Below are 25,215 nucleotides of genomic sequence, written 5' to 3'. Positions count from 1 at the left end.
TTTGAGATGAGGAAATCTCTGTGGATAAATTGTGAAAAATGTATTGTGAAAAAATACAGTTTATTTGTGGGTTGTAGGTATTCCTCATTTCAGTTCAACAGTTATTTCTGTCTAAGAGGGTTGAACAATTTGCAGATATGGATGCTCCAAGTGCTTTCTAAGCTGTGTAATAAATAGTTAAGTTGTGTTAATAGAAGCAAGAATTAAAAATGGTCATAGTATTCACAGACATAAAGTTCCCAGCTTCTATTCCAAAAGGCTACTTCATGGAAGCACAGGGGAAAAAAGTGCTAATGTAACATCTGCAACTCTTTAAAGCACCTGCACCTTTTCCTGGGATTTCATGGCTGCACTCTACTGATGCTGCACTGTCCTGGGACAAGATGCAACTGGTTTAATGAGTTGAAGATAGGTGCTCTGTTTCTGCTTGCATGTACTTTGAAACACCTTATTGGAGTCAATTTTGAAATGCTGTACATTCCTTATTCTCAGAGTGCTTTCAGAGAGAATATAGGAAATACAGTTTAATGTGTATAAAATTGTAAAAATTTACATATTTATGCAGCTTGTTCCCCCTTCAACCTGGCTTTCTATTTAAAATCTCAAATTCAAGTTTTGTTGAGTTGCTAGAACATCTTGGATAAGCTTCAAGTAATTTGATGATTCTTAGCCAATGATAGAGAGCCAGTTTGGTGTAGCGGTTAAGGAGGCCATGAGTTCTAGTCCAGCCTTAGGCACAAAGCCAACTGGGTGACTTTGGGCCAGTCATTCTCTCTCAGCCCTAGGAAAAAGGCAGTGGCGAACCCCTTCTGAAAATCTTGCCAAGAAAACTGCAGGGATTTGTCTAGGCAGTCTCAGAGAATTGGACATGATTGAACGGATAAAAAAAAAGCCGATAATAAATAACACAGAGAGAGTTTGACAGATTCATTTAGGAGAGATAATCTATTAGCTTAGTTTTAGATGGTCACATTTGTCAGATTCTGTATTCACGGTGATAACAAGAAACATGCTTATATAATGTCCAATACATCATCAGATAATTAACTGATGATTGATAGTTTGTACTGTAGTTATTTTTGTTTTTGATCTTAAAACTTAACATACTCTTTTTTTCTTTAAACTTAAGAATGTTTCTCTTTTTATAGAAAGAACTGTCTGGGCACAAGAACATTGTAGGGTATTTGGATTGTGCTGTCAACTCCGTTAGTGATAATGTGTGGGAGGTGCTCATCTTAATGGAATACTGCCGTGGTAATCACATTTTTTTGGTCATTTTTTAATGAAAAATAAATTGTTGGCTAGCATGCAGTTTTTTGTGCAGAACTACAACAGCTTTGGATATAAATATTCCAGGGTGAAACAGACTTTCCACAGCCTATGTTACTTGTTATTGTTCCTCCATTGTGTTGCTTCTTCTTGTCAAAAAGCAAAAAGGGTACAAAAATGACAGTGATCCCTTATATGTAGGCTGACCATACATCCCATTTTGAACGGGACAGTCCTGTTTATTTAATATTTCCAGACCATCCCGTCATTTTAATATAAATGTCCATTTGGTCCCATTTTCTTAAAAATGTGAAAGTTCCTGTGAACCTGTCAGAATGCGGTCTGACTTTGAGTGGAAGGAGGGGGAGCTCAGCAGAGATGGCGGGAAAAAAGCCGCAGAGTTCAACCCAGCGGGGAACCTAAAGAGAAAAAAACAGGATCAGCTGATAGGCGGTGATCAAAGGGTGAGCCGATTGGCTCCTGCCTTGAAACGGTGGGAAGAAAACGTAGACGCACAGTCAGAGGAGGAACGGCTTGTTGGGGACAACCGTTCACTGGACTCTCCAGCCCAGCCTCGCCTTTTGCAAATGAAGGAATCTGAAGATTCCCAGCCCGAGAAAACCGGAGACGTTCCTGCCTGCTGATCCAGCCTGTCGCCCAGCCCTGCCCCGTTTTGCCATCCCAATGTGTTTTTGTCTCAAGGAAATATGGTCAGCCTACTTAAATGTATGAAATATTTGGAGCAGTATTTTGAGTTGATCTGCAGAAGGCACTTTCTCTGATGTGGCAGATTACATGTTGTTATTTCTGGTTGGACTGCAGTTTACTGTCCATAAATTGTTACCAACTGGGACTTATTTTTATCAGGCTAATTTGACTATAAATGACTGTTTAAAGTTAAACATAAGGTGCTATGATTCAGTTTGTTATTGTGAGATGCCTATGTGAACAATATTCTCATTCATTCATTCATTCATTTCAGTCTCTCACATAAAATCTAACCTCTTACTTTGAAAAGCAACACTGCTTTAAATGTTTTAGAGTTTTGAATATTTAATGTTTCCAATCTTACAAAATTGCATCCAATCTGTTAAAACCCTCTCTAAAGCATCATTTTTTAAATTCTTTGTAGCGGGGCAAATAGTGAATCAGATGAACCAGAGATTACAGACGGGCTTTACTGAATCAGAAGTGCTGAGGATTTTTTGTGATGCCTGTGAAGCGGTTGCTAGGCTGCATCAATGCAAAACTCCCATTGTTCATAGAGATTTGAAGGTGAGAGAAATTGTGACTGAAATTCATGCTATTTCTGTCTATGAATAAATAATTGTACGATTTAGTTTATCCATTATCAAAGTCTTAATCAAGTTTAGATAAGGTGCCTTAAAAAACCTCTGTTATCATTGCATCAATTGTGGATGCTGTGATCTGAGAATGTGCTCAGCTTGCTTGAAGAGATCTAACTAATTATCTAAATAATTAGCTGTTTTTTATCTTGGCTCCTTATGCTGAGCTGAAAGTTTAGTTGAATGAAGGTGGAACATAGTGACCAAACGTATTGAAAAAATTAATGTCTTGCTGAAAGAAAGAATAGTTTGGACTGCTGTTTTGAAACAGGTAGTAATGAGATTATTAATTAGGAAAGTCTTCTGGACTTGAAGGATTGTAATCATTATTATCTACTTGTTCTCAGGTATGTCCTTTTTTGTGTAACGTGTTTAAAACTTTTGGGTTTACTTTAATTGATTACTTTTGTCAAGAGTGACTTGAGGTAAGACTTTATTGGTAGTTCTTTAGCTGTCAGCAGATTTTAATCTCAATCCTGATGTTTTTCTTGAGTGGTTTAATAGATTGGGGGCCATGTTGATAAATTTGGTCTGATTTTATTTGCAGAGTCGGTGTTAAAAGTAGTATTCAGAGATACTGCTGGTTTGTGAGATAGCTATATTTATGTTATATTTTAACCATGTCAGGTTCTGGGAATTTGGAGTAATGTATCCTTAGAATGCTGATGATATCCAGTCTTGGTTTTCAGTTTTGTATCAACTGAGTGAAAGTACACAGTGCTGAGCATTGTCTAATTAAGTAATGGAATAAACTAAAGACAGTAAGATGAAGCCATATTTTGGCAAGAAGCTGGATAGTTTCTGGTCTGGGAAGTTGATGCTTAGTCTGTTCTAGTCCAGATAGCTCTCCCTTTGAAGAAATAGTCTGGAATTGTTTTGGATCCAGTGTTTTCTAGATACACAAATGGTTTTGGCAACATAGGACACTTTTACCAGCACTGATCTTTCTTGAACAGGACTCACCTAATCAGAGCAGAGGAATCCATTCTTTAATAATATCTAGATTAGTTTATAGGTAGTCCTTGACTTAATGACCACAATTGGGACTGGAAATTCCATTGTAAGTCATTTCGGTCGTAAGTAGAGTCCCCCTGTGACTGGACCCAATTTTACAACCATTTTATGGTGGCTGCTAAGCGAATCACCATGGTCGTTAAGAGAATCCAGATTCCTCAATGGGCAGAAAACGGTAAAAAAGTCACAAAATGTGATTGTGTGACTGCGGGATGCTGCAACCGGTCATAAATGCGAGTCCATTGCCAACACCCAAAATGTGATCATGTGACCATGGGGGGTGGTGCAGTGTTTTGTGACTCTCGGAAGTGCTTTACAGGCCATTCCGAGGCCATCATAACTTTGGACTGTCATTAAACAAATGGTTGTATGTCAAGGACTACCTGTACTGTAATGTAGGAGTTGACAATCTAGGCAATCTTCAGGTGTTTGGGTATTGAAAAGCCATAATTCTTGATTAGATACCATGGAGGCTGTGGTTTACATACATGGTGGACTCTAAAACATGTAAGTTGTCCTTCAAAATAGTTTGAAGCTTCTACTAGTTTAGAATTTGACTGGCAGGACTTTTACTAGTTTGCATCAAATTACATGCGTTCTAAAGTTGTTAGTTTATTCCTGTTCACTTCAAAATGTTGGTGATTATTTGTCAATTAACAATCTGTTACAATACAATACATGCTGTATTACAGTACAGTACATATTTGTAGGTTTGTGGCTTATAATCAACTTTGCTGTCACTAAGAAGTATTTTTGTGTATCTGCAGAACATTTATCAAGTAGTATACGATTTCCTTATTTTTTTTTCTTGTTGGATTTGAAATGGAAATTAGGTTTAAAATTTTGTTAGTGTTATCTTCCATAGGAGGAGGAATATTTGAGATATTTTTTAAGTGACAACAAAATCATGATGTCCCACTTGCTGTCATGTATTTACTTTAAAAATCAACAGCTGCTAGCATAGGGTCTTCTAGTTTTAAAAGCTACTTGTCTTTAAGATTGGGGAAAAATTATTAAAGCTTCATGTGCTAGCAGCTTAAATGGAAAGATTTGGAGGAGAGTATATATTGTTATTAGTAGACTGCAAGAAAAAGCAGCAACAATTAATCTTTATTGTGGTTTAAAGCAGGAATTGGAGCCTCTGTTTTTGTCCTAATCAAGACCTGCCTTATATTTAGGAAATCTCTGGAGTGATACTAACTTGGACAGGGTCCGAGTTACTTCTTTTCTCCCACCCCTTTTTATTATATCTTTCATTTGCCACTAAGATTTAAGTGCATTTTAGTCATAAGACTCTAAGCAGCTTACACAATCCAATACAGTACAATCTAAATATAAAATGTTATAAAATATAATCAACCAAATAAGTACATCAATAAATAGCCAAATAATCTTAACTCTAGGCTAATACAGTACCCTCCTTTTGTTTACCAAAACATTCTCATAATTAATAAACCTCATCCATTTAGCTCCAAAAACTCTGTGGAAAAGCAGTTTTTAGCCAGTTTTGTTTCCTTTGCTTGTCCTATTTCGTGCCCTTCCATCTCACTTAACAAGGCTCCTGTAGAAGTGATGAGTGGTTCTTGCCAGAGATCTCCAGAAGGCTTCACCTCATGCTTAAAATGTTCATAGAATTACAAGATGTTAGGGTTGGAAGGGACTGTAGAGATCATCTAATCCAGCAAGAAAATACTACTAAAGCTATGGCATCCTGCCCTTTTTTAAAAACACTTCCGGTGAAATTCACTTTCTGGGGCAGTCTGTTTCAAGACCTCTTACTGTTAGCAAATTCTTCCATATGTACTGTGGTGGTATAAAATATATAATAATCCTTTAGAGAGCTTCAAAGTCACTTGGAAAGCTCCACAGTTAACAGGGATAAAAGAACATACACAGATGTGCACATGTACTTCTAAACTCTGCAAATACTTAATAACATAGCTTTTAATCTCAAAATCTCTATACTGATTTGCTTTGATTTGGTTGGCTCTTCTGGAGTTTTTGACTTTGAGATCATTTGAAAAGCAAAGACTAAGTTATTTTGCTTGCTGTGATTTTATTTTATTTATTTTTTGGTGTTGTACAGTCATCATCGCACTCTGGACTTAATTCTCTTGTGCCCTTTTGTTTGTGTAGATCTCAGTGCATTTAAAAATGCAAAAATAGCACATACTGTTTGGGCGGCTAAACTTAGATATAACACTTGGTTGCACTGTCTTTGGTAAGGAGGTGGAGAGTTTATATGTAGGGACAGACAATCTGTTTCAAGACTGATTAATAAATAATAGAAGTAAGCAAACTTGTGCTTTCTAAAGCACGGCCACAGGCTGGCTGTGGTTCATGGAAATTGCTATTTGATATATGTTTATTTTATTTCATAGAATAATAAATTTGGAATGGACCTTGGAGGTCCTCTAATCCAGCCCTCTGCCCAGGGCAGGAATCCTTATATCATCCCATACTGCCCAACGTATGTATGTATGTATGTATGTATGTATGTATGTGTGTGTGTGTGTGTGTGTGTGTGTGTGTGTGTATCTATCTATCTATCTATCTATCTATCTATCTATCTATCTATCTATCTATCTATCTATCTTGTCACTGCCCATCTCATCCCACCAGAGGGACTCTGGGCAGTTTACAACAAAAGTAGTCAATTAAAACAGTAAATATAAAATACAAATACAATATATGAAAATATAAATACCATTAATAAATAGATATAAAAATAAGAGTAAAATCCAAGTGGCAAGACGTAATTCAGTCCATGTGTGTGAGGAGCACTCTAAGGTGCCAGCCATCCCCACACGGAGCTACTCCCTTCTTTGCTCCAAGCAAGACGGCAGAGCCAAGTCTTCAGGTTCCCCCGGAAGGCCAGGAGCGATGGGGCTAAGCTCACCTCCAAGGGCTTGAATTTGCTTGAAAACCTCCAGTAATGGAGCATCCATGACTCCAGGAGGCAGGCTATTCCACTGGTTAATAGCTCTCATAGTCAGGAGATTCTCCTTACTTCAAGTTTGAATCTACCTGTGCACTTCCCTAATTTTATTTATACATTTTATAAACTGCCCAAATCTGACTGACTGTGGGTAGTGTGCGTCTCACTAGTTGAATGGTACAATAGTTTAAGTAAATCAGAATTATGATGATACTAGGTGGACAGCCCAATCATCGTAGGCCCAGAAGAGAAAGGATAGCTTCTTAAGTGAGAGTAGGGTAGAAGGCAATCACATTTCCAGGAGCAGTGTGTTCTGCAATGCAGGGGCTTCTACTGAAGAAGGTCTGCCTCCTGAGCCAGCCCCTCTTCATTTCTTCTGGGGACAGAATCCTTAGCAGGCTTACTGAGAGCAGCTTGTTAGCTCTGTTATATGGAGCTTTTGCTCTCGAGGGGCAAGGCTTAGCACATGTAATAACACCTTTGCAATGCCTTAATCCTTACTTGCGGCACTAAAGTTACAATATTTAGTTCTTGATGCTCGCTCAAACAGGTAAGTGAAAGTGCTTGAAAATTATTAGTGTATTCAGTGTTTGTGTGTACTTGTTGTAAAATTATTTATTCTTTTTTAAGGTTGAAAACCTTTTATTGAACGACAGTGGGAACTATGTCCTTTGTGACTTCGGCAGTGCCACTAATAAATTCCTTAATCCTCAGAAAGATGGAGTCAGCGGAGTTGAGGAAGAAATTAAAAAGTAAGTTGCATAACTTAAGGCAATAGTTTTCTGCATCCTAACCATAATAAAATACATCCTTAAAATGTTTGGAATTGTCAGTGCCTGCTTCAGTACCACAAAACTGTTTTAAAAATAAATAATATGTCCAAATGCCCAATTCTTTAGTTGGATGAATTTCTACATTTAGAAATCTATTACAGGTAGTTCTTGCTTAATGACCATTAGTTCAGCGACTGTTCGAAGTTATGATGGTGCTGAATGGATGGTAGTTACTAGTCCTTGAAGTTATGGCCGTTGCAGCGCCCCTGTGGTCATGTAATCAAAATTTGGGTGCTTGGCAGCCCGTCTGCATTTACGATTGCAGGGCGCACTTCAACTCCCCTCACCTGCCTCTCTTTACCTCATCTCTGCCCTTTTGGCCACCCTGCACTCTGGTATCTGTTAATAGCAAAAAGTAAGGCCAAAAGCATGGATAATCAAGTTTTATGTGTATATCCAAGTGTCTCTTTATCAACCATGGATATCTGAAACTAGAATTATACAAACTTACTCTGCCACTCCAGCATTGATCTGATGAAAAAGCTTGTTTTAACAGAAAGTTGGTTTTTTTTCTTTACTAATTTTTAAGGTGGTTGTTTTCTTGCATTCTGAGGAACCCTGGTTTCAAAGTAAGTATTAAAAAATAATATGCCTGACAGTAGTACTGTCAAGAGACACCTTGAGAAAATCTGGTTTAGAAGGGTGCCATACAAAATTTTAAAATAAAATAAATAATGCCCCACATCAAAGTACCTTTATTAGTGCGATACTTATATATTTTGGGTTTGTAAAACAGACTAGCCATATATGTGTTTGATTAACTTATATTCTAATTATTTGCCTTAAGGTATACCACATTGTCATATAGAGCTCCTGAAATGATCAATCTTTATGGAGGGAAACCAATTACAACCAAGGCAGATATCTGGGTAAGATAAACTGGTTAATTTTGTAGGAGTTAAAATAAGAAAGGAACTAATCAAATCAATATATTGGAGAATTCCAGATACAGCCAGACTCAGATTTATTGTAATCCTTCTTAATTTCAGTGAGTCTGCTGCAAGTATAACTTTCTAGATCCAACTCATATTTATAGAAGCTTTATAAAAAATGAAATGGGTGGCATACATTTTTTAATCTGCCAAATTCAGTGTAATACGTAATTTAACAAGAATCATATTTATTCGTTTTTGTTCTAGTGACTAAATTTATGAAAACAATTGATTGGATTTAATCCAATACATTTGGAAAGTATTTACCATGAAAGCACTCTTACTAGGAGACCCGTATTTTGAAAATGTGGAAGTTAAATAAATGACCATCAGAATAAATTTTCAGTATGCCACAAAGCAGCAAAAAAATCAAGAAAAGTATAGTGAGGAATGCAAATTTGACAGAATTACAGTTTAGCAGTGTCACTGCTAAATAGTACTAAATGATCTAAGTAGCACAACATGTTTTAACAGTTTTATAATTATTCATGTCTATCTTGTAATTGTTCAAACACTTTCCCTTAATTAGTGTAACACTGATAACAAAACTTATTGCAACTTTTAAAATATAGTCTGCTGCTGTTTTTATAGTTCAGTTACTACTATTTTGTTTACCCATTGAAACTTCTAACAATATGCTTTTTTAAATAGGCACTTGGATGCTTGCTGTATAAACTTTGTTTTTTCACACTTCCCTTTGGTGAGAGTCAGGTTGCTATTTGTGATGGAAGCTTTACCATCCCAGACCATTCACGTTACTCTCACAGTATGCATTGCTTGATGAGTAAGTAATTGGTATACCTTACCAACTAAACTTTCTGTGTGAAGCTAAATTCTTACATGTAGGTATAACTAAAACTGATTACCTTGGTTATTGCATATTTCATTACATAGACTTATTTCCAATGTATCCATAGAAATAATGTCTCTTTAGGCTTGTAATATTATACAAATATTGGAGTAAATACAATATTATTTATGAATTGGAATAATATTTTGGGAACATGAATTTTATGTACAGTTCAGGAGTTTTTTTCACCAAAATTTTACATTACCGTTTCTTTTATTACAACTAATACACAGTAGCTTTTTTTCAACATAAGAAAATAATATAAAGACTTGCCCTTTCCCTGTCTTTTTTATTAACTACTTTGTATTGTCTCTATGACAAAATGATATTTTAAAAAATTCCAGTATATTGGGATGCAATTCAGGTGTATACTAGAGGATGACTTCCTTTAAATACAAATTAGTATCGCTGTATGAATAATCATTTTGGATATCAAGGTTAAATATTTCTTTTGGGTCATTCTGTATCCTGCTTTATTATTTGAACAATAAAGACTACACTTGGGCATAGAGCTCACTGGTGACTTTAGGCCAAATGCTTTCTATCATCCCAGCCTACTTGACAGTACCTGTGGCGATAAAATGAGGGGAGAACCCATAATGCCTTGAGCTCTCAAGAGTAAAGGTAGATTGTAAAAGCAACAATGAAAAAGGTAGATAGTCTGCCTACCTACCTGTCGTCTGAACAACCTGAAATACTTTTCCATTGATAGTAACTGATAATGATCTGATGTTGATTTTCCTTTTCAGAATCCAGTTTGTTCCTTACTTTCAAAGAACCTAAGTTTTCCATGTAGAGTACAAAAGCATGGCATACAGTTTATCATGGGATTTTATTCTGGTTCTGTCTAAGTATTTGGAATGACTGTCTTATTTTACATCACAGAAAATTGATTTCTTATATGTATAAACACACGGCCAGTATAGGAGCCCATGATAAAAATGCTTTTAACTTTTCTCATAAAATTAGATCAAGTCCAAGTGCTTAGTCCATTTTCCCTGAGATATATAAAATCTCTTTAATTTTTTTTTATGTGGAAAGCAAATCATAAGGCATAATGGGAGACTCATTTGGATCTTAAGTTTCCCCATTTCTATAAAATATCGTTTGAAGATTCTTCCACAGCAGACTACTGTATATCTGTAATGGTATGTGGGAATGACCTTGGGAGATGGGTGGAAGAGCTGCAGATTAGACAACGGTCAGACAGGTGGCAGCTTAGCCCGGAGAAGGAATGTGGGCGTGGCAAACATCTCAGAAGAGACTCTCCCTAGTTTCTTGGGCTGTAAAAGCAGTGGGGGGGGGGGAAATCTGCTTTCAGATTTGCAAGATTCTGTTAATGTAACCTTACAATAAAGTAGAATTAGTTCATCGGGGTACACTTCCTTTCAGGACTAACTCATAAAGCTGACATCAGTCTTGCCAGTCTGAAGGGGAGGGGAATAAGTTATTTATGTGTAGTAAAGCTGATAGTTGTAGAAAACAGAGAGGAAAACTATCCAGTTTCTCTTCTTCCTCAGCATTTCTGTGGAGGGGGTGTTAAACTTAAGATGTGCTTTTATTCTTATTCAGGATACTCATTCAGAGCTAACAGGCCTTATTATATAAAATTCTGCCTCCCAACTTCCTGCTTTGTCCCCTTCATTCTTATCCTTACATGATCTGTCTTAAGTTACTATTAATTGTAGACTTCAGTAGCTATTTGTCTATAACCTAACTTCTGGTTCCTGTTAATACCTTCTTTTCTCTTCACCCTCCCTTTCTAGGGAAAGCTATTGCTGCTAGTAGGGGTACAAATAAAATTATAGATTTGTTATTTTATCTATGTTGGGATGGCAGTGCTCTTTTGGTTCTGTAAATTTTACTTTCACATTGTATGAATATGTTGCTAATTCTGAACAACAGCTTAGTGCGGTGCTTCCCAAATGTTTTCCTTCATTACCCGGAACTGCTTATCAGAAAGTCCTTTTTACCCAATGTAGGTAAAACACTTTCAGTCAATTTAAATGTCCCTGTTGTGATTGGGTAATGGGTTCGTGTGTCGTTACCCAAAGAAAAACCACTTTTACCCAATCTGGGGTAATTTACCCAGGTTTGGGAAGCACTGGCTTAGTTAGTGTAATCCTTTGTGTGTGATCGATGGCCACCCATAAAATAAGTTTAGGAAGTTCTCAGGTTCTTACCAGGCCACTTTTCCCAAAAACCTCCATTAATTTATAAACTGAAAAAAATACAAAACATATGGAAAGTGATACTTCACTTTTGTGCGGGCTCACTTTGCTTTCAAACTAAAAGATATTCAACTACTGGGGTATTTATAGAGGGAATGAAACTAAATTTTTTGATTGTCGAAAACTCTAGCTCATCTAGCCTGGCCAGTACAGATGAGACTCTTTTCAGCAGTTTAAAAAGGTAATAGGGTTAAGCAGTAGAGAATCTCAGAGAAAGTTGCTTCATTATCATGCAGTCATCAAACATACGTTGTGATGATTTTCCAGATAGAATTGATGCGAAGTTTTATTTGCCTGAGAATGATACAATAGGGAGAAGGCGTTCAAGAGTACCTAGCCCAAGTAGTTTAAGGGTCTGGTAGCTTAAAGTCAGTACCTTAAATTAGACCTGAAAGACAGTGTACAGCCAGCTCAGCTGCAGAAATGGTGATGAGACTTAAGATAAACTTTTTGAAGCAGTTTAGAATAATTTGGTGTTTTAAGTTATGAAGGCATGAATGTCCACAGCCCAATCTAATTTAAAAAGAAAAAAAATGTAGCTTTGTTTCCAGATAAAATTGGTACAAAGTTCATACTACAACTTGTGGATGGATGTAAGGATAGTGTAATGACAATTAAGAGGACTCAATCCCAGTCACCCTATTCCATAGCACCCATACCTGGCTATAGTGCCTCTTAATCTGTAGAAAAAAATGTAAACAGCACTCAGAGGTAACTATAAAATCAATTTGTGAACCACTCTTAGTAAACTTGGTTGTCTTAATATAGACTTCTCACGTTTATGTTAAGAACTTAATTTGCTGTAATCAACAGGATACATGCTTGAACCAGATCAAGAGCGAAGACCTGATATCTTTCAAGTATCTTATTTTGCCTTTAAACTTGCCAAAAAGGACTGTCCGATATTAAACATGAATGTAAGTAGATTTGTATTTGAGCCTGCCTTGACACAGTAAATCTTGTTCTGGATAATAAATAGGAGTGGCAGTCAGTATTTATTTTAAAAAATACAACTCATCTCTCTCTGTTGAAAAAACTCAAATAGCTTTTAATGGATTTAGGAATTGCAGGTATCCTTAGTATTGATAATATTGTTAAAACAGAAGAGTCTGTTTTCAAAAGGTACTGAATAAGATAATGTATGCTTGTACTGATCATAGCAAAAATGATATACATTTTTTATGAATGACACATTATTCCCTGGCCTCATTTCCAAGATATGCCGATATTATTAAATAATTGATCAAGTTAATAGCTATTTGGCCTTGTTTCTTACAACAAATACAACATAGATAAAAAGGCAGAGTACTACTGTATAGGTAGTCCTGGAATTATAACGGTAATTGGGATTGGAATTTCCATCACTAAGCAATGTGGTTGTAAAGCGTGATGTCATGTGACTGCATCGCTTGGCAATGGTAGTCCTGACAGTTCCTGTTGCTGTTGTTAACTGAATCCAACTGGTCGATAGGCAAGGACCCACCCCAATCCAAGCCATTCTTGTCTTGGTCCCTCCCAGCTGCAAGCCTTGGTAAGGTAGGGGACTGCCTCCTCTGCCTCCTCTTCATCTACACCCACCTGCCTGTCTGACCCCCCCCCCCCATCTCCTTTGGCTTCCCTGCACAGTGGCACTTGGCAGTGGCACTGGGGCTGCTGCTGCTGTAGAATGCTGCTCTGCAGGGTGGCCAAAGGGTAGAGATAGGGGGAGATAGGTGGGAGGAGTTGAAACTCCCTTGTGGTTGTAAGTGCAGGCAGGTTACCAAGTGCCCAAATTTTGATCATGTGACCATGGAGGTGCTGCAACAGTCATAACTTCAGGGACCGGGCCTAAGTACCATTCGTTCAGCACCACCATAACTTTGAATGGTCGTTGAATGAACAGTCATTAAGTGAGGACTACCTGTAGCTCCATTCTAGAGAATTGCACAATTAACTGCATGCTCAGCATGAACTATTGCTCCCCCTCCCCTCAGGTAACAGGGAAGTTTCAAAATTGTGTGGGCTGCTTTTAATGAGGTCCTCTATATTATGGCTTGAAGGTTAGATCCAGACTTCACTGTACTTGGATGTCCACTGAAAGCATCGGGGCCCAAGTTAGTTGTGACTAGTTTAAATTATCATAACTTATCATAAGATCACTGGTACCTAACAAGTAATTATTGTTTACATCTGTATTTCTCAGAACACTATGCTTGGGTAGAATAAAGGCTTTTCAGTCTATTAGAGGCAATATTAACATTCACGTTTAGGCCAATTCACAAATACTCTAAAACTTAGAATTTTCTCTGTCTGATACCCAGGATTTCTGAAAATAAGTGGATGTGACTGTTGCAATGTGCGGAGTTGTTTTAGTTTGTGATGTCACCAATTTTACCCTCTTCCATGATATTTCAGTTTTCTTCCATACCCACAACCTTCAGTGAGAATTCCATGATCAGTGGATAACCTCTGGTCCTCTACTTCTATAGGTTTCCCCCCCCCCCCCCAAGGTTGTACTTTTACAAACTTTGGGTTTCACCTGCTTGCATGAATGAATGAAATCATATTTGTGTGTGTCTATATGAATGGATTATACATGGTTTGATGTTTATAGTTCAAGTTGGTATGAGATAGAACTTTTCTATTATTACCTTTATTTCCAAGAAGCTACTTAATAACATATGCTCACTTATTTTCCCAAGAATTCTCCTCTCCCTTCAACTCTTCCTGAGCCCTTGACAGCTAGTGAGGCTGCTGCTAAGAAAAGCCAAATAAAAGCTAGGTGAGTGTAATAATTTAATTTTGTATATTGTTGAACTCCATTATGCAGAGCTTTGTTCTGTGGCAACAGATGCACCCTCCTGGACACAGCTTCCACTTGCTGGAGCTGTGAGTCCAGGAAGACTCCTAGGTTGTGAGCCTGCTCTCCACGTGGAACACAGTTCAGCTGAGAGTCAGAGTTGGCACAAACCCATGGTCAGCCGGCTTCTGAATTAATAGCCACTTGGTCTTGCTTGGGTGGAATCTGAGCCTGCTTCTCCACATATGATCCCTAACAACCTTCCAACACCAGTTCAGGACTTCTACTGCATCTTCCCCTGGCTTCTGAGCCCTCGAATACCCCATAATGGGTTGACCTCTCTCATCTATGACTGTTGACTAGACCTGCCCACGCAGGAACAGAGTTGTCCTTGTGCAGTGCTTCTAGTCCTTTCAGGTAGCCCTGAAGGATACTGGAGCTGACAGTATCAAAGGCCACCAAAAGATCCAATGGAATGAGGGTGGCCATGCTCCCTCCATCTTGGCCTGAATCCAGACTGCCATAGGGCTCGATAATCTGTTTCTTCCAGTGCTCCACCACTTTCTCTACCACTTTCTCCCCAATGCGAAAGTTGGGAATAGGATGAAATGTTAATATCCATAAATATGTCTAATATTAATGGATTTAGAACAGATCTCTTAAGAGGGGGATAGACAAGCCTCTCTTAAGGCTGCTGGAATTCCCCCCTCTCACAGAAAGACATTGACAGTTCCTTGAACAAGTTCCTGTTCCTTTTTTTGGCACTTGAACCTGGCAGGAGGGGGTAGGGATCAAACCTACAAATGGAAGAGGCAAAACCACAAGGAACCCTACCCGTTTCTTTGAAATCCACTGGTTTTTGAACTTTCCAGGTAATGTTACCAGATTGTTCTCCTGTAATTTGATGAAATCTTGGCCGCCAAGCTTCCAACTCAGAGTGAATACGACTAATTTTATTTACAGAACTACTTGTACTCATTTCTGCTCTATTGCTTTAATGTAGAAGCCCTGAGTTCACCTAGCTGACGTTCTGCAGATGCAATAAGGGAAGAAAATAAATGTCTGCTTCACTGCCCTTTTCATCACAGAGTACCAGGCTTGCATTTAAGCTTATCCCTATGTCCAGTCATGCTCTCTCCTCATTTTCTACCAGTACAGTATTGCTCCAGGTGTCTTGGAGCTGTCCGGGATTGGTGGGTGAGGAGAGGCTGCTCAGGAGCAATCTAGACCAGTTCTCTGTTTCAGCTTTATGGAATAGAAGCTATGAGATCACATCTCATACATTCCGAGTTGAAGACCGGGTCTAATGTGCGGCCAACTATGTGGGTTGGACTAATCAGAATATGGGTAGTCCTTGTTTGACCGCCACTTGCTCAGCAACCGTTCAAAGTTATGACAGTGCTGAACGTGTGGTACGTACAACCAGTCCTTGAAGTTCCGGCCGTTCCAGCACCCCCACAGTCACATGATCACGATCTGGGCACTTAATGATAGTTGCAAGCAAAGTCAATGGGGAAGCTGGCAGGGGAGGCCACAAGTCACTCTGGTGAGTCGCTTGCACCCTCCCCTGCACGGCAGCAGCCACCCCTGGCCACGCTGTGCTTGCACCACGCCTCGCACTGCACCTTATCTGCCTGCTGGCCTGCTTGCGAGGCACCCGGAACTTGTTTAACAACCTGCGATCCTTGCTTAACCATGGCAACAGGGATTGCTGGGATTGATAGGTCATGCGATGTTGCACTTCATGACTGCATCTCTTAGTGATGGAAAGTCCGGTCCCAATTTCCGTAGTTAACCAAGGACTACCTGTACAACCATACGTACACTCAGATCGAAAGAACTCATCACACAGAGGCATAGTTACAGCAGCCCTGCCTGCAAAGCTTGTTGGAACAAGCCAAATATTTACAGACTTTCTGAAACTCAGGAGAAAAGGGGCTATGTTGAGTTCTGGGAATATTATTCTGGAAGAGGGGACAGTGACCGAAAAGGCATGCTTCTATGGCCCCTGTAGAAGACAGGCTCTGATCCAGGGACATGGAGAGAACCCACCGTGTTGGATCTAATTGGGTGGGGAGATGTTATGGGAGAAGGTGGTCCTGCAGATGTCCAGGCCCTGAACCATTATCTGAAATCCAGCCGAACCAACCTCACTGACAGTTACACCACCGTGCTTGTCCAGACAGGTCTTGGTGGTGAAGGCCATAGTCAAGGTTAGATTTATTACAGACAGAGGTCACTTGAGGTGCCCAGGAATCCCGATGCCTGGTTTAAACTGAGATTGAGAAGCCAAATGTTGTAGCTCTCTTCTGCTGGAACAATTCACCTCTGCCATATTTTCCCCTACCTTTCACTGTTGTTCTCCTGCATTGTGTTGTTGTGCAGTAAGGCAAAGATTGTCCATTTTAAGAGAATAATCCAGTATATTCATAAGATCAGGTATTTGCTCTTGAATGGTTTTTGTATCATTCATGATCTGTTTTTCATTTTTTTCCTGCAGTGGTTTATTTTTGCAAAAGCTCTGTATATTTTCACACACTAGGGTACATTTGAAGATAGACTGAGTGGCACAATAAGGATTTGAAATCATTACTGAATGTTTCTTTCAGGAAAAAAAATGTTATGCAGGTGCCCTCTTGTGATAATTGTGGATATTGGGAATGCACGCGCGTGCGCGCACAGACACACAATTTCAAAGGCATAGAAGAAATATAAAGATGTTTATATATCACATAATTTAGCCTAATTAAGCCCAGATGGTTTCTAACCTTTTAATGGTTTTTACGCATAATAAGGACTGGTGATAGAAGCCAGAACACTTTTTTCTTTTCATAAGCTGTTCTGAGTAAAAAGCTCAAGATAGTTGGGTTTTTTTTTTAAAAAAAAGTAGTAAAGAGTGTTCTCTGTCTCCTCCCTCAGCATCCTGTTATATTAATGTGCATCACGTCTGGTTAAGAAGCATAGCCGAACATTGGTATGCTTCTTAACCAGATGTGATGCACATTAATATAACAGGATGCTGAAGGAGACAGAGATGAAATAATCCATACTTTCACTGCCAGCCTTTCTGGTGACTAGGATTATTTTACTCCTTCAATTGTAGCATGTTGTTATGGTCCAGCCCTGAGATAAAACAGGCTGGTTATGGGGTGAAGGGACACTATTTCCGTTCATGATCTCTTGTTTCATTGATGGGAAAAGGGAAAGATGGTTTTATTTTTATTTATTTGAAATTTATAAGCTGCCTCAATCATCACAGAAACTGTAGGCAGTGTTCAACAATCTATTAAATGCACACTGAAAACAACTGCAAAAAGCACTAGCAAAAATCATTAAGAACCCACCTTAGAGAACAGCGTAATGATTAGATAATCTACAAGGCATCAGTCCATTATCAAAAGTGGGATCACAAATCACCTTGTCCCAGGACCCGCTGAAAAGGTCAGGTCTTCATGGCTTTCCTAAAGCACAACAAGGTTGAGGCGCGTGGACTTTAGAGAAACGCACTTCCAGCAGATAGGGTGGCCACAGAGAAGGCCCTCTCTGAGCTACCATGAGCTACTGTTGCTTTAGCAATGGGACCTGGTGCATGCTGATGCTGCTGGGTCTTACCGGATGGGTAGAGAGAATCAGAGAAAGGTGATCCTTTAGAGACCCAAGCCCTGAGCCGAGCAGGACTTTATAGATAGTGAATTGAATCACACCCAGTAGCAAGCAAACTAGCAATCGGTGAAGTTTGTGTAGTGTGGGTGTTTGTTTTCACCACAAGGAACAGTGATGAAAACAAACAGTGCAGTTTGCGTAGTATAGGTGTCACATGGATGAAAACAACTCACCCCTTGTCTTCTGGACCAACACTGGTTTTTGGGTGGTCTTTAAGGGAAGCCCCATGTTCAGCACATTGCAGTAGTCCAAATGAGATGTGACTGCCTACTTAAAATAGAAATATTGTGAATTGGGGAGCTATCTGTCTTTTGGCAGTTCAGTAATCTTTGTGAAATTCCTAGACATCTTTACCAACCATATTATTCTGTACATCAGTAAAAAATATAATAAAGTTCCTTCTTAATTTTTTTTGTTAGAATAACAGATGCCATTGGACCAACAGAGACCTCAATAGCACCACGTCAGAGACCAAAGGCCAATACAAGCACTGCTGCTTCTAGTGTGCTTGCAATTCAGAGCTCAGCCACACCAGTAAAAGTGCCAGTTCCTGGTGATTTTAACAATGAACACAAAGGTAATTTCTCAGGCTAATGCAGTGAGCTGCAAGAAGCTTCTTTTAATAATGAGTAAAAATCAGTGTTACAGTATTCCAGAATTAGAACATGCTGGCAGTTGTAAAGGTGTAAGAATCAAACCATTTCGGATTTTTCCTGTGCTAGAATGGCTTTCAGCAGTATAAGGATAATTGCTACCACAGAGTTGTGGTAACAAGTTATTGTTTGAAAAAGCAGTCTGCATCTACTTAAAAATTTCCTTCTAGCAAATTGTTCACTCACTCAAAATAAGCGTAGGGATTGATACATATTTCAGGAGGTAATACACTTCAAATAATTTTGTGAATTTCTTAGTGTGCAACAACAGGGTTACATTTACAGGAAATATTTAATATTTGGTATTAATTGAAATGTAAAATTTACTAGGAAAGGACAGTTGAAAATTGTACCTATACCCCAAAATATGGGTATTTTGTTAGTGTCTGTCATGGCTTAGCTGAAGGGGAAACTAAGCATGGAAAATACTGCAGAGAAATGTAGCAGGAAGGGTTTGCTATTCCTATGTTAACTGTACTGTGGAGTTTGCAGGGGGGGGGAGTTATTAGGAAAACATATGATTGGACTTGATAAATTCATCGATGTGCATTTTAATGTGTCCTAGGCGCCTCAAAGGTTGGAAATGGTCAAGAGAGTGTATTATCACCGGGAACCCCACAGCAAAACAGAGTATTGCAACAACTACAGCAAGGTGACTGGAGGCTGCAGCAGTTGCATCATTTACATCAGCAACAGCAGCAGCAGCAACAGCAACAATTGCTCCACGATTCATACCTGCAGCAGGTACCATTGTGATTTGGCTGTAATATAACCCAGCTTTAATTTTGCCTCTTCTAATTGCTTTAAAACCTAAACGACGTAACCTGCCTGTCTTTCTCACCATTTTGCAGAATGCGTTTTGGTTTGTAATGCTGTGAACTTGGGATGTGTCTGTATTGGCTATTTCTAGCATGCTTATGTGGGGTGCAGGGTGGAGAGAATATGGAAGTCCGAGCAGGACACCCCCCCCACCCTCCCAATAACTGGTTTACCTTTAGTCTGTTTTGTTCATAACAAAGATTAAGCAATTATTAGAAAATTCCTCTGTGGCTTCCTCATAATTTTTTTTTCAAGATGCCAAAAACACTTTTGTTTGTGTGTAATTTCACTTGACTGAGCAGCATTTGTGATTTATGCAAATATTTTCTTTTTCAATTACAGTATCAGCAAGCCATGCAGCAGCATGTCGTTCAACAGCAGCTTTTGATACGCTCTGTGTACCAGCAGCAACCATCCCCTTCTCCGTATCCTGCTATGGTAAATTACTTTGGGAAACCAGTAAAACCCTCCTAGATAAGAAAGGGACGCTTGGACTATAAAATAGTTTGATCGTGCTAGTTAACTTCATCTAATTTATTGGGTTTTACTTAACAAATATTTTGTAGAACCATTTCTTGTTTACTGTAGCAAACCAATGAGCTGAGAGTGAATCTAACAGTATTATGTAAATAAATAAAACCCAGAATATATAAATTTGGTGGCTGTTAATGGAGCCTGGTCCTAAAGAGATTGATTAGTTAATGCATCCTCATCTATCTTAATTTTCTAAATTAAGGATGCATTAAATTAAGTATCTTAATTTAATGCATCCTTAATTTAGTAAAATTAAGTATCTTAATTTCCTGTACTGCCATTTTTATCTTGGCTTATGAAACAGTGAATATCTATGAAGAAAATGACATGCCTTCTTCAGTTTTCAACTACTTCCATATTATTTAATTCCCATAATATTTAATCATAAAAGTAAAACTTTCCTTCCTGAACAACAAATAGTCTGTAAGGGTTTTTTTTGGTCAAAATAAATAATATTCAGATAAGAGAATAATACCATCAGTGGCTATCTGTAATGATTGTAATACATTATTTCCAGTGTTGAAGACAAAGTCTTTACATGCTATTGGTTAATAACACAAGTAGAAGCTTTCTATTTTATTCATATTTATGGGAGCACCCCAAAGGCATCTGCTTAGTTATTGAGGAACAGAATACTAGATGTGAGGGGACTTGTTTGGAGTGTTGAATTAGATAGGATTCATCAGGCTGTTATTGTCTTAATTTGCCTACAATATAGTAATTTGTTTTTCAAAAGTATACTTTCTGTTCTGCGTTAAATACATTAAACATGAATATAATAAGTTATATTAACTGCTCAGAGTCCCTCTGGGGAGGGAGATGGGTGGTAGTATAAATTTGAGAAATAAATAAATAAATATAATAATTTCATTCAGTATTGTAAGTTTTGGGTGAAGATTTTTTTCCCCCTAAGAATATCCTACTACATCATTTTATGTTCATGATAACATGCAGCTAGATGGATAGATAGCATAATTTAATTATGCTAATTATGCAATTATTAATTAACTGGTATCTTTCCCTGCCATCTAACTCATTTTAATTGCTTGTTCATTTTATTGCTTAATACCAGCATGGGTTCCAGATGTTTGTGTTTTTGCTTTGATTCAGTTAAGATGTTCAGTTTCTGTACAAGGTGAGATTGGGAGTATTTGTTTAAGTCTTATGGGAAGTATAGTTTTGCAGTTCTGACATTTTTCTCCTTCTCCTTTGAGATGCAGCAGTACCAACAAGCTCTTCTACAGCAACAGGTCCTTGGGAATCAGTTGCCACCACCGAAACGTTCTCCTGAATTTCTTGCCTCTCCTCAGGAGTTTTCACCAGCCTTAATCTCTCATTCTAAATCCTTTCCAGCTCATGTTGGTGCAGCTCTGGATGTTCCTTATTCTACAAATAGGCAAGCCTTCTCATTTCATATTATTAGTAACTATGTAGGCATGCTTTTATGGTTGCATTTCTTCCATGTTATTTATAAGGTATTACTTTGTTTTTTATGGGATTTCTTGATTTATTCTAGAATAAAATATTTTCTAATACTTCTTCATATTCACAAGGGGCATGTTCTGCATTATTTAATGTGAATTAAAATAATATTAAGAGTACCTTAAGTCATTTCCTCAATCCATTCCTACAGATCATCTTCCTCTGACACAGAGTCTGTTTCCAGCTACCCAAAACAAAACATCAGCAATCCCCCCGATATGTCTGGGTGGAACCCATTTGGAGAAGACAATTTCTCCAACCTAACAGAGGAGGAGCTGTTGGACAGGGAGTTTGACCTTCTGAGATCAAGTAAGGGACGCTTGAAGGCTTATTTCGCTTCACAATAAATAAAAGCTCTTTAGGTACAACTGACAGTGCTGGAGACTATTTTGTTCAAGGGCCACACAGTCTGTTGTAGAGAGAACTCTTTCTGAGCATTTGAGGGCAGACTAGGCCTGCTGTATGACTTGTCCTTCTGTCACAAAAATGTGTGCAATAGAAATAATTTAACATTTTGTAAAACCACAGAAAATGTCAGGGTCAGCTCTTGAATAATTACTTGAGTGTTAAATGCAAATGCAAAAAAAAGATTGTGTAACCCTGCAGAATACGAGTCAAGCAGCGTGCATTGCTTCACTTTGCAGTTTTGTTCTTTTGCACACCAGAAGAGGAGATTCTGTGGGTCTGAAATGCTTTTTGAAAGTGCCTGGAAGAGGGAAAATGACCCAGTACATTATGTTAATGTTTGTAATGTATTTTGAGTAGCTTAATGTTAAAGGCTGCTTTATTGTTCTGAAATAACAATAGTTGAATAAACTGTCTTCAAGTCAAAAAGCCAGTGTGTTTACTTGAAATTGCTTCCCCTTACTTTTGCTTATGTTGTTCATATATAATTTTCATGGAGATGAAATTGTGGAGAAAGTGCAAGATGCTGGGGAGGATATAGGTTCTAAAAGGCAAATCTCAACCTAACTAAATATAGGTGATGAAACTAATGATGCATCTTGCTGGTCCACTTTAGACATACCATCCCATAATTTATTACAGTTTTGAAGTGATGTTCTCTCCTACACCCTTCACATATGAAGTAAGAAGGTTAAATCTGGGCTTCTTTTGTATGTGGCTAAAATATTTGATAATGTCATTGGTTGTCAATTAAACAACCATCCTGTGAACTGTAGTTTTGATAGGCTTATTAGTAACTTGATGGGCTGATTCCTGAAAGATCACAATTAAACTGAATCCTGAAATGTTAACACGTTTAATTCATACTGCCAACTGTCTTATTTTATTCTCCATTTGGCATTCTGTTAAAATATAAAATCTACTGTATTGCTATATCCTTAACACATGTAACTAAATTCAGGTATGCTAAAGAAAAACTGTTATGGGACCTTTGATAGATGCCAGTATTAAATGAATGTCCAGCTTTACTTGGTTTACCAAACAATTATTTGATTAAAAATGAATCATTTATAATATGAATTCACCTTTCTCAAAGTTATATTATAAAATCCCAAGGAGTAAAGCTTTATTCTTTAAACAACTTGATAAATTGTTTCAGAAAATAATTTCATATGATAAAATACTCACATGAGGATCAACAATAGGAACTTAAATTTCTTTGTGTTTTTATGGCTGATTTTTTCAAATGTTTAATATCTTGTAGATTTAAAGGGAAATTTTAATGTTTTCCAAAAGAACAGGATAGTCAAAGAGAAAGCTTTAAACATTTAGTAATTTATTTAAAATTTATGTATAAAATTGAAGGCAGTAGTTTTATAATTCATAGTTTTGCACTGTTCCGCAGTTTATTTAGAATGTATTTATTGTGTAAATTTTCAAAATGCTTTCCTTCGAAGTGAAAGCAACTTTTCACTTGCTTTCCCTCTTCTCTGAAGAAATGCTTCACATCTCCTCAAATGCTTTTCATTATGTACTGGAATGTTCTTTTCATAGCATGAGAAAATTATACACGTTTTGTTATCTGTTTTGGAGCTGGTTACATGAAGAGCATGCAATAAAAATACAGTATTACTAATAAAGCATTTAATCACTCTGGAAGAAACATGTGATAAATGTGTAATAGGGATTTAGTTAATATGTAGGAGTAGAAAGGAGTTTCTTGGTTCTGAAACCACAGTTAGATCTAGAGTTATTTTCTGAGCCCTAGTTATTTATAATAACTGAAGATTATTCCCCAAAACTGTATTTCAGCCAGTATATAAATATTGGAAGTTGTGTTGCTGGTAACTGAATTGCAGTCCTGAACTGAAGCAAGAATGGGATTTAAAATAGACCCAGTAGATTTACAGCGTTCTTGTTGTACTTTGTACAGTCACAGCAATCTCCGAAGTAAATTATGAATCCGTGTAAAAGGGGAGAACTGATAAAGAACATAATAATTATTAGTGTCAGTAGTATGGGAAAACCTGAGTTTTTTCTTCCAGATTTCTTTTTCTTCCCCATTAGATTTAATTATCTAAGTGGCTGGAGAAAATGAATGCAATGTATTCCATTTTGATAAACAAGTGAACTGAATTACTATTTGAAAAATGCTGGACTATGGCCAATATAAGGGTCTGAAGTTTCCCATAGTTACAGGCTTGAAACATATAATCATAACGTTTTTCTTTAATCATGAGAACATTGTCAGTGTCTTCCAAACTCACTTTTTGTACCCATACCTGAAATACATCTCTAAAATTACTTTTGTATAAGTAGTAGATTCAACTAAAAATGCAGAATAAACAACCTGGTTGAATGTTTTGTTGATCCATTCTTGCATTGTATAGTCCCGACCGAAAGATAATAGTTATGATTTAGTTACTATACTGTTAAGTTTTTAAAATCTGTATGTAGCAGAGAAACATTTCTGTACTGAACATAAACTTTTTGAATATGCCAATTCTTCTACAGTTTCCTTTCTTGTAGAAAAGGAAAGGTAATACCAAAGGACATTTACATATAATCCACTTTTCCAAGACTTGGCTTAGGTATAAACTGAAATAAAGTCTTCACTGACGAATATTCATTTGGTGTGATTAAAGTTTGAAAGTTAAATTTTGTATTATTCTTTATAATGTGCATTATAATTACAGTTATCTTTTGCTTTCTTCGTCACTACATGCTATTGATTCTCAGAATAGAGTAGACTCTCAGTTAACCAGAATTCAAGCAACTGGCACTCTCAAGCAACCAGCAGAAAAATCGAACCAGAAAAAAAAAAGCACTCTCAAGCAACCGGGAAAAAAAACACCGGTACTCTCAAGCAACTGGCAGAAAAATCTGTATCTCTCTGCTGCCACCTAGCGGGTATTAGGGTTTAACAGTAACTCAAGCAACCAGAAACTACATTTATCCGGCATCTACCAATCCCGATGGGTGCCGGTTAACTGACAGTCTACTGTATTTTTATTTTTTACTGGGACATTTACCAAAGAAAAACTATGTTGTTTTTAAGTTGCTTTAAAAACTGATACAGTTGTGTTCTTTGATGACTTTTTATATGGGAAGTTACAAATTAATTCTAAAGGCAATGGATTGAGTCCAGTGTACTCTTCAGTGAAATTTCTTTCACAGAGGGATCCTGTTAGAGAAAAAAAAGTAATTACTCCTTTGCTGTTTGAAAAGTTGGGCTTTAGAGTGTAGCATAGAGAAAACTGCTACCCCACAGAAGGAGCTTCTGTTAGTTTTCAGTTGTTTCAGAAAGAAATGGATCTCTTTAGTTTGTAGAAGAGATGATCTGAATCCAGCTAATGGCTCGGATCTAAATAGGAAAGAAATTCTCACATTTGGGCTCTTCTGAAAAATGATTCTTGCACTTTGAGAGATGGGCAGGCTGTAGCAAGGGAGGAAATCTGGTATAAATT

At 37.6% G+C, this 25,215-nt stretch overlaps 1 protein-coding gene across 3 annotated transcripts in view; it reads left to right on the top strand.

Annotated features, from left to right (window-relative positions):
• BMP2K (BMP2 inducible kinase) overlaps positions 1-25,215 on the top strand; it is a 61,200-nt gene that overhangs the window by 17,830 nt on the left and 18,155 nt on the right. For 2 of the 3 annotated variants that reach the window (XM_063310045.1, XM_063310043.1), the window contains exons 3-14: positions 1,149-1,254; positions 2,402-2,544; positions 7,198-7,319; positions 8,188-8,269; positions 8,984-9,116; positions 12,227-12,330; positions 14,095-14,174; positions 18,275-18,432; positions 19,074-19,252; positions 19,670-19,765; positions 21,076-21,257; positions 21,495-21,652. In XM_063310045.1, the coding sequence (XP_063166115.1) occupies positions 1,149-1,254; positions 2,402-2,544; positions 7,198-7,319; positions 8,188-8,269; positions 8,984-9,116; positions 12,227-12,330; positions 14,095-14,174; positions 18,275-18,432; positions 19,074-19,252; positions 19,670-19,765; positions 21,076-21,257; positions 21,495-21,652 (1,543 nt within the window). The remainder of the gene's footprint in view (positions 1-1,148; positions 1,255-2,401; positions 2,545-7,197; positions 7,320-8,187; positions 8,270-8,983; positions 9,117-12,226; positions 12,331-14,094; positions 14,175-18,274; positions 18,433-19,073; positions 19,253-19,669; positions 19,766-21,075; positions 21,258-21,494; positions 21,653-25,215) is intronic. The other variant, XM_063310044.1, reaches the window with a different exon arrangement.

Source organism: Candoia aspera, chromosome 8, assembly GCF_035149785.1.
Source record: "Candoia aspera isolate rCanAsp1 chromosome 8, rCanAsp1.hap2, whole genome shotgun sequence".
NCBI lineage: Eukaryota > Metazoa > Chordata > Lepidosauria > Squamata > Boidae > Candoia > Candoia aspera.
Note: the sequence above shows the minus strand (reverse complement) of the source record. Positions and strands in the feature narration are given on the sequence as shown.